We start from the raw sequence: 10336 nt of genomic DNA on the forward strand, positions 1-10336 counted from the left end.
TGCTTCTTCTGTCCTTTCTAGACCTATTTTTGAGCTTGCTCCCTTATTCCTTTTTGCTCTTTTCAATCAATTGGTCCCTTGGCTTTAGACTTTGTAATAGCCATGACCTCAATATCTTGAGAAGTACAACATTGGGAACACTCTCAAGCCGACTCATCCACATGTTCTTGAGTATATTGTGAGAGGGCCATGTCTGGGTCTAGCTTCCCCTAGACCCCTACATGACATCCCTCCCACTTGGGACCGACATTCAGACAGGACTCTGCCTCCGGACTCGAATGCTAATCCAAGGTTGTTCCAAAAAAAACCTTGTCAACATCATATTGTGATTCTTCTGTTTCAGATACCCTTCCACGTGGTAAATAAGTTTCTCTTATCTTCCCAATAAAACAAAATCTTCAAACTAAGTCGTGCTATCAATCAGGTTCTACTGACTGAATCATTCTATAGATCCTCCGTAGTTCAAGGTTGATAACCCTTTTTTCCTGATCAAGTTGGGCACGACAATTATCACGTTCCCCTAGGAGGAGGGTGGTTACTTACTACTCATAATCCCTTGTCCCGTTTAAACCCCACTCTCTAGTTTGAAATCCTTTACTTAATAGACTAAACATAAATATCTTGAGATCAACTTCCAGCCATCTAACCCTCTGGATCCACCCACCCACTGAAACTTTCTGTAAGTGTACATTCCAAGGTCATATTATCCTACTAGGAGGGAAAAAACGATTGAAGACAGGGGAATCAATTGAAAGACAGGGGTACCGTTGATGTTTGCAGAAGACGAAAGAGAGAGAGAGAGAGAGAGAGAGAGAGAGAGAGAGAGAGAGAGAGAGAGAGAGAGAGAGAGAGAGAGAGAGAGAGAGAGAGAGCATACGCAGATCTGGGCGTGTGCTATTCAGCACACTTTACAATGTTATGTTTTATTGATTTTAAGAGGATACACACTATAGGGTCACTTCACACCCAAAGAATAAATAATAAGTGTACAAGGGTTTCCAGAGGGCCTTTAGACCCAACAACCTCCTACTTAAAGGCCTGATGTCGGTACCTTTAAGTAACTCCCATTAAGGGTAAGCAATGCTGATGTTGTGTCTTAGCAAGACACTTAGTGAGAACATCTTTGGGGTTATCCTGTTTTTTTACGTTTGTGAGTGTGACAAGGCCATCATCCAGTACTTGTCGTATAAAATGGTACCGTACATCAATGTGTTTGGCACGAGCATGGAACATGGCATTCGTAGCTAGGCATACATCACTCTGACTATCACAACCAAGCACTCGAGCACTGGAAGATAAAAAATCCTCACAAGACGGACAAGCCAAATGGCTTCCTTCAGTGAAGCCTCTGTGACTGAAACATATTCAGCCTCTATAGTGCTCAATCTAGCAATCTTTTGAAATCTTGAACACTAGGAAATAGCTCCACTAGCTAATGTAAAGACATAACCACTGGTAGATTTCCAAGTGTCACCTGCTGTCCGAATCACAAAATCCTCGCACCGACAATGTACTCTTTTCATAACATATGCATGTGTCCTATGTACCTTTCAAGTACCTAAAAATGCTTTTTACTATCTTAGAATGTGGTTTCCCAGGTTTAGACATAAACCTGCTAATAACTCCCATTGCATAAGCAATATCGCGTCTTGTAGCAACCATGGCATACATCAAAGAACCACAAGCTGATGCATAAGGAATGATTTGCATAGCACGGGCAACAACATCATCTTTTGGGAAAGCATGCTTGCTAAGCTTTGTGTGTGGAGGTAACGGAACACCATGAGGCTTAGTATCAACCATATTAAATCTCTCAATCACTTTCTTGATGTACTTGTCTTGAGAAAGCAATAAAAGATGCTTCTTTCTATCTCTTGTAATGCGCATACACAAAATATATTCAACTACACCCAAATATTTCATAGAGAAAGGTGGATTTAACTCCTTTTTCAAAGGCAATGATTTGGATGACTGTGTTTCAACCCATGGTTGAGCATAAAAGTATCAAACTTTTGGTACCATTTCCTAGGGGCTTGTTTCAACCCATACAAGTTGCGTTTCAATTTGCATACCAAATGCTCTCTCCTTGGAATGACAAAGCCCTTAGGTTGCAACCTGTACAACTCCTCATCCAAGTCATCCAAGTCATCATGTAAGAAAGCAGTAATTACATCCATTTGATCCAACTCCAAATCCAAGAGAGCACATAAAGCAAACAAAATCCGGAGCGTAGTCATCTTTACCACATGAGGTGAAAAGATCTCTTGGAAGTCTATGCCTTCCTTCTGTGCATAACCCTTAGCAATCAAACGTGCTTTGTACTTGGGTTTGTAATCAAAACATTTGACCTTATAAACCCACTTGTTAGGAATAGCCTTCCTACCTTTGGGCAAAGGCACAAGCTCCCATGTATTGTTTGCATACACTAACTGCATCTCGGATCTCATAGCAAGCTCCCACTTACTTTTGTCTTCACAAGACTGGGCCTCTTTGTATATAAGGGGTTCCCCTTCATCTGTAAACAAAATGCAATCCATAGATGGTTGAAACTTCTGTGGTTGCCTTCTAACACGTGTAGACCTTCTCACCCAATGATCCGCATTAACTGGTAATGGGTCTACATCGTTTGGAATGTGCACACCATCAATTGGCGACTTATTTTCAGCATTACCTCGCTGTTGTAATTAATTTTCAGCATGTTGGTCATGTGGTATAATCTCATTTTGTGCATCTATTTGTTGTCCATTCTCTTCTGGAAATTGCACACTAGGTTGCTGTTCATTTTCAGCATCAAAGGAAGTCAAATTTTTAACCAAAGGTGGCTTTATGAGTGGTAATTTTGCTAAAATTTGACCTTCTTTTTGTCAATGTCTACATGTGTAGCATTTTTCAGCAATTTAACCTCATTGAAAACTACATCTCAGTTGCATATTATCTTCCTGTACTAAGGTATCCAAACTCGGTAACCCATCTTTTCCTCATATCCATATCCCATGAGATACCCGTGATAGATTTCATGTGAAGTTTGGTCCTCTAATCAACAAGTACATGCACAAATGCATCACAGCCAAAGACTCGTAAATGGTCATATGAAGCCGGTTTGCCGACCAAACCTCTTCAGGGATGCCCATTATCTAACGCACAATTCGGAGAGCGATTGTGCACATGAACTTCAATTTTAAGAGCCTCTCCCCAAAACTCTTGAGGGAGATTGGACAACATGCATCTCACTCTCTCACAAATTGTGCGATTATATCTTTCAGCCACACCATTATATGATGGATTATAAGGGGTTGTCAATTCCCGCTTAATACCATACATCTCACAAAAACTGTTAAACTCACGTGATACATAATCTCCTCTATTATCTGTCCTGATATATTTTAACTTAAAGCCCTTTTGTGTGGTCACAAATGCATGAAACTTCTTGAATGAGTCATGTACATCACTTTTTCTTTTTAGTACATACACCGATGTCTTTCAACTGTGATCATCAATGAAAGACACAAAGTTACGTGCATCTCCATGTGAATTCATAGGCATAGTGCAAACATCAAAATGTACTAAATCAAGAACATGCAATTTGCGAGCGACACCAAAGGAATAGGAGAAGTTCACTTGCTTTCCATAGATGCAATTTACAAAAATCAAGGCCATGGAATTTTACATCAAACTTCCCCAAAGAGGAGAGAACATCAGGCCCTTTTTCACTCATATGGCCAAGTCTTTTGTGCCAAATCTCCTTGTAAGAATGAACTTCAGCCACAATCAAAAACTTGCTAGGTAATGGCTTGCAATGCAAATAATAAAGAGTTCCCTTCTTGCTGCCCTTTATAACATCAAACTTCCCCAAAGAGGAGAGAACATCAGGCCCTTTTTCACTCATATGGCCAAGTCTTTTGTGCCAAATCTCCTTGTAAGAATGAACTTCAGCCACAATCAAAAACTTGCTAGGTAATGGCTTGCAATGCAAATAATAAAGAGTTCCCTTCTTGCTGCCCTTTGTAATCAGCATAAAGCCTTTAAGCACTTTCCAAGAGCCACCACCAACCATAGTGTGATAACCCTTCACATCTAGCTGCCGAACTGAAAGTAGACTTTTCCTGATGCCAGGTACATACCGTAACATCATGAAAAATCAGCTCTTGACTATTTTCAAGGGCCAAGTGTATAGTGCCAACGCCCTCAATCTCACATGCATGGTTATTGCCCAAGTAAACTTTACCCAGACTACCTACAATGTATGAAGCAAAGGACTCCAAAGATGGAGTAACATGAAACGAGGCACCACTGTCTACTATCCATGATTGTGACAAACCATCTGCCGCACTATCATCATGAAGGCGTAAGTCAACAACAAGTGCAACATCCGTATGAAGAATTTCTTCAATGACAACACTCGAAGCAACATTTGCCTTCGCAACTTCTTTGGAAGAAGAGTCATGATCATCACAGCTAGAATTCTTCTTCTTCTTGCTATACTATTTCCGAGGCATTATATGCTGACCCAGTGTTTTCACCGCTAGTCTTTCTTCTAATCTCTTCATTGAGAATAGAACCTCATACACCGTCAAATGTCAAAGCAGCATTCTTGCTCAAAGAGACAACCAAAGCTTCCCAAATGTTAGGCAAAGTCATCAATAAGAAGATAGCCTTGAGCTTATCACCAAAAGGCTGCAAACCAGAGTCTTGCAATTGACTCAAGACACGTGTGTGAAAGCACTCAAGTTTCAGATGCAGGCTTGAACTCATCAAACTCCATGTTTACAAGCTTTCACATAGATGTACTTGATTTATAGGAGTCGTGTTCTCATACGTAACTGTCGATTTCTTCGAGACAGCATAAGCAGTGTTAAGACGCTTAATGTCCGTGAGCACATCATCAGACACCGCCATCTTGATGTAAGCAATTGCTTTCTTGTTAAGCCTATCCCAATCATCATCTAACAAAGCTGCAGGTTTCACTTTAACGAAGCTATAGATTGGTTATGCCATGTCCCTCTTGAATAACAGGTCTTAAGTTCAACTCTCCTCGTTGGATAGATCTTTAAGGTCTCTTGGGATAGTTTCCTATGAAGTTAAAATACTCTTCTTCTTCTTCTTCTACACCCATAGTATGAGATGAAAAAGGTTGGGGGTACTTATTTCAAGGAGATCATGAGATATATTAGATTGGAGATGGCTAGCCTATGTTTAAGGAGAGCCTTTCACTACCTAAGTAATAGCTTATTCCCTTCCTTCTTCAAGGTGCTAGTGGGTTTATAAACGTCTTCTATATTTGTGGAGGAAAACAGGGATGTGCATTTATATAGGAAACACTATTCCTACTAGTCCATGGTGCGACCCAGCTCTTAAAAGACTCACTTTCCTTTTTCTATTTTTCACTCACAGGTGTGAGTATTGCCCCAAAAAAAAAAGACTCAATTTCCTATCTGCTTTGTAATTTCAAGTCCCAACTTTAATACACTCTATTAGTGATTTCACGAGGCACGCTTTACACTTCCTAAAATCACTTTTGGAAAATTTTCATAAACAAATTGCAAAAGGTCGTAGGGGGAGGGCCCAGGGGCCTTATTAGTTTTGACGAAATTTCCAGTCCGAGAACATCCACGGAGAGAGGCGCATTAAAGGTTGGACTCCTGATAATTTCATTTGGTTTAAATGAATGATAATTGCTTGCTCTGTGTGTGTGTGTGTGTGTGAGAGAGAGAGAGAGAGAGCTATTGATTGATTGTGCAGGCAATGAATGCTTTGAAGGAAGGGCTGCAGAGACACAAAGCGTTCCTTGCCATTGACAATGTGTGGGACAATAGCTTGTCTGAATCCGATCAGTATCCAAGCTTTGAGTACGCTCAGCAGATAATAGACATGAAATGCATGCCAGGAACCAAAATAATGGTGACCAGCAGGAGTAAGCAGGTTGTGAGTTTTCTGCTTCAGAGTAGAGCACAGTCAATGGAGGTGGGAGGAAGTATTGAAGGAACGTCTAGAACAACTTCCAGTAATAATGTAGTTCATATTCCCAGTCTGACCGAGGAGGAAGCTATGCAGGCGCTCAGATATTACTGTTGCGACTCGTCTTTCATCATCCCCGACGAGGACTTACGGAAGATCGCCCTTAATTCCTGCTTTTTTGAAGAGCAATGCCATCCTCTGTGTCTCAAGCTCCAGGGAGCGGCGCTTCGGCAAGTTTTACGTCAGGATCCAGCTAAATTCAATTCTCAGGAATGGGTCACTGACCCTAAGAGCAACATATATAGTGAGGGGGCCGTTTTGAAAGTTGTGGAGAAAAGCTTAGATGCAGTGCCCTCTTCCCTTCTAAACCTCTTTATTGACTTGGCCACATTTAAAAGCGATGACTTTACGACTTGGATTCGTTATCCACCGTGGACCTTCGTGCGGCTTCACTATGATGACTACACAGAGGATAGGATGCATGACGAGGTATAAGTATTGCGCTCTCGCCTCTTTAATAATTAGCTGGTACCTTCAGTGTCTGTAGTTATGGTGTCCAGCTTTAATGCAGTACGTACCGTGCAGGTGCTTCGGCTGGAATATCATGGTCTTTTGGAGCTGGTTCATTATGATGATGATGAATATGGTATGCAGCCACGGCTAGTGATTCATGACTTGCTCAAGCGTGTTGCTAAATCTAGAGTTGCCCTTCCAAATCATGTGGATGCTCTTGTGAACTCTGCAATTATACATTATAAGGACTTCCCACATCGCACGACAGATGAGCTATTGACGAAGAAGCATGTCACGCTAGTCCTGGAAGAAGAAGCTCTGTTTGAAACATTCTCAGGATTAGCTCAGGTACGATATTTGAGTCTTGTAATACGTTATCGATTATCCTCTGTGAGCTGGCCATGGGAGCAGAGGGGCCTACAACTGGGGATAAACATGAAGGCTCTCCGTGTTTTGGAACTGAAGCACCTGAAAGAGATTAAGGAGATAACGGGTTGGGAAGGGACTCCGAACCTTGTGTGGCTGATCTTGGAATCCTTGGAAGGTTTGAGAAGTCTGGGGCCTTATGTATTGGGCAGGTGCCAGCTGACGAGGCTGGAGAAGTTGAGTCTGCAGGCGTGTCCTAATCTGGAAGTGCAGAGTGTAGTGGGTTATACGGGCCGGTCGACGTGCATTGTCGAAGCCGGCCATCCCTTGCCACAGCTTCAGGAACTCTCAGTCTATGACAATCTGCATTTGGCCGAGGTGGGACCATTGCCTGACGCTTGCCCTGCCCTGACAAAGTTACAACTGAGGAAATGCCCGGAGCTAAAGCACGTGCCAAACCTCAACACACTAAGCAGGTTACTCACTCTTGATCTTTGGGACTGCAAAGGGCTGAGGACTGTAGAGGGAAGCTTTTCCTCTCTCACAGCTTTAAGACAGCTGATATTATGCGGCTGTGGCAATCTAGAGAGCATTCCAGACCTAGACAACTTGCGGAACGTGGTAGGGATTGATACTTGTGGATGTTCTTCCTTGACATATTTGACCAGAGCAGAGCAGCAACTTGAAGTGATGGAGGATCAGGAGTCTGGCTTCGTCCTGCCCTTCTTGGGACGACGTAATAGACACAATCTTGAGTAAGTATTGAATTGCTAATATTGTTGTCAGCAAGCTTAATAAGCATGAATATATATCCCTCGACCACTGCAGTATTCCAATACGTCGCGATTAATTCATGCAGGGATTCTCCTTTTGTACATCTGCAAGACCTCAGACTTGAATTGGCCGCCTGCAAGTCTGGAAATGTCAATCGGTGCTTGGATGTAAGCGGTCTGCCGCTTCTCAAAGGCCTCGACTTGAAAGGTTTGGCGGGGGTGCGAAAGCTGACCCTCTCGAGTACCCTACACAACTTGCGGTGGCTGAGTCTGACAAATTTCTCTTCCTTGGAAGAAATCAGTGGCCTTCTTTCGCAGGTCCCCAGAATAGAGATAAAAGAGTGTCCCTTGCTGGTGCTGGTAAAGGCTTTTTATAAATATGAGTGCTCAACTAATTAACATTTTATTGTGCATGGTGACTCATGATCATGCATTGTCATCATCTGTCCGATCATCTTTATAAACGACACTAGTGTTGTTAATTAATATTCTACTGTGCAGGTAAAAATTGTGAATGTAGATGGGAAGAATTCTCTGAATTTGAGCGAGTGCACTTCTCTCTCAGATGTGTCTACTGTGGCTTATAACCTTGTTTTGAGTGGGTGCACTTCATTCACAGATGTGTCGGCTGTGGCTATCCTTACAGACTTGGAAACACTTGATTTGAGTGGGTGCACTTCATTGACAGATGTGTCGGCTCTAGCTACCCTTACAAACTTGCAAACACTTTATTTGAGTGGCTGCACTTCATTGACAGATGTGTCGGCTCTGGCTACCCTTACAAACTTGGAAGCACTTGATTTGAGTGGGTGCACTTCATTGACAGACGTGTGGGCTCTGGCTACCCTTACAAACTTGGAAGCATTTGATTTGAGTGGGTGCACTTCATTGACAGATGTGTCAGCTGATCTGGCTACCCTTTCAAACTTGAGAAGTACACTTGATTGGTGATGGTGCACTTCATTGGCAAACCTGCAAAACTTTATTTGAGTGGGTGCACTTCATTGACAGATAAATGGAGATGGGGAAGTCCACCTTTTTACATTTGTGTTTTTCTTTGCTTATTTTCTCTCTAGGGTATTCTTCTCTTTAGAGTGTCCTTTCACAATGTAAGTATGTTCCCCCAACTTCAGAAATACAAAGATCCTTGTACTAAATTATGGAGATGACAAATGAAACTGGCATATTGTGGATGATTTTATAGACCTGTTTAAGTAGATAATTTGGAAAGGTTATCAAGATTTGGGATAAATAAAATAATGGTGTCAATACTCGCAAAGAAATAAGCAGGAACTTCACAATCAAAGGTTGATTCATAATATTTGGAAGGATAATTAATCGGCATTTTTCAATAAAAAGTGCTCTCTCTCTCTCTCTCTCTCTCTCTCTCTCTCTCTCTCTCTCTCTCAAAACAATACTAGTAGATGACCACTGGCTTGGTGTATCAATCTCGTGCCTCACTAACTAGCTCCAAATCTTTTGAGATTTCAAGTGATTTTTGAAGCCAATAGGAAAGCTATATGTTTATTTAAAAATATAAAATCATTTGATATGGGATATGATTTGTGATTAAGGGTGCAATCTTATTAAACTAGTGGTTCCACAGTGGCCTACCGGTTGCATTGGTTTGCTCCCCATCATCAGCTCAACAAGATTGTGTGGACATATCGAGAAATGCCCCCCCAATGCACGCGCGCGCACACACACACACACACATAGAGAACTCTACAAAAAGATCAACAAATAGTGAGATGCTGCACTACTTTATTACTAAAAAGCACATATGGAGTATAATTATATAGTGCTCTAATTAGTACTACTATTTCAACTAGGAGATACTCAAAATATACAGCGATAGTATACACATCACCCCCTTCCTCTACACACACACACACACACACACACACACACACACACATTCAAACACTTAGAGGACCAAAGTAAAACCTAGACATTTCAATGTCAATAAGGTAACATATGGACTCAAGAGGCCTGTGAGGGTATTTTTCATGGAGAAGCATCCAAAAAAAAACAATACAATGGGACAAAGGGGTCAATCATAGGGAGACTACAAACCCTTTTCTTCATCGGACAAAACACATGTCAACCATTCCCAAGGCCACCACTTCTAGAAAACCCTCTACATCATATGTGCTCAAGCAACATTCAAATTACCCTTCTTCACATACAAATTTTTATGAATAAAATGACCCCTTTTCCTTTAGAACATGTAGATTCTTTTCAAAATTAATTTTTAAAACCCCTTTTGTCGACAAGAACTTGCAACTTTTTGGAAATTAAAAAACCATCTTATTGAATTCACGTGCTACAGCTACATATTTTAAGCTTGACCCTGAGCAACCATAATACATTAGAGTTAGATATGTCATGTGCAAAGTCAACTTGTGAGTATAACATTAGTGTATTATAGCGCTAGTAATGGGGGCCACAACAACATAGAGTACATGTTGAGCTATCACTCTTTCTAAAGTCACAAGTAACATCCTTGAAAAGAGCTAAGATGCGCAAAAGAGAGTAAGATAATTTTTGAGACCCAAGAGAGAGAGAGAGAGAGAGAGAGAGAGAGAGAGAGAGAGAGAGAGAGAGCACTATCTCTATTAATACTTGATAACCCTATATGCCACCAGTTGATTAATCCTCTATGCCATTGACCCTTGTGTGCCTATGATAATTGAAAAACACAAGCAATGGCTATATGTATCAGGCCT

General features: G+C 41.4%; 1 protein-coding gene across 1 annotated transcript in view; it reads left to right on the plus strand.

Moving 5' to 3' along the window:
• The window catches only part of LOC147429656 (uncharacterized), a 39536-nt gene extending 30708 nt beyond the window's left edge, over positions 1-8828 (plus strand). The window contains exons 3-6 of the mRNA XM_086495922.1: positions 5740-6444; positions 6541-7589; positions 7694-7967; positions 8109-8828. Coding sequence (XP_086352048.1) covers positions 5740-6444; positions 6541-7589; positions 7694-7967; positions 8109-8558 — 2478 coding nt within the window. The 3' untranslated portion in view covers positions 8559-8828. The remainder of the gene's footprint in view (positions 1-5739; positions 6445-6540; positions 7590-7693; positions 7968-8108) is intronic.
• The last annotated feature ends 1508 nt before the right edge of the window (positions 8829-10336 follow it).

This window comes from Adiantum capillus-veneris, chromosome 22, assembly GCF_014529385.1.
Source record: "Adiantum capillus-veneris isolate H3 chromosome 22, ASM1452938v2, whole genome shotgun sequence".
NCBI classification, from domain to species: Eukaryota; Viridiplantae; Streptophyta; class Polypodiopsida; order Polypodiales; family Pteridaceae; genus Adiantum; species Adiantum capillus-veneris.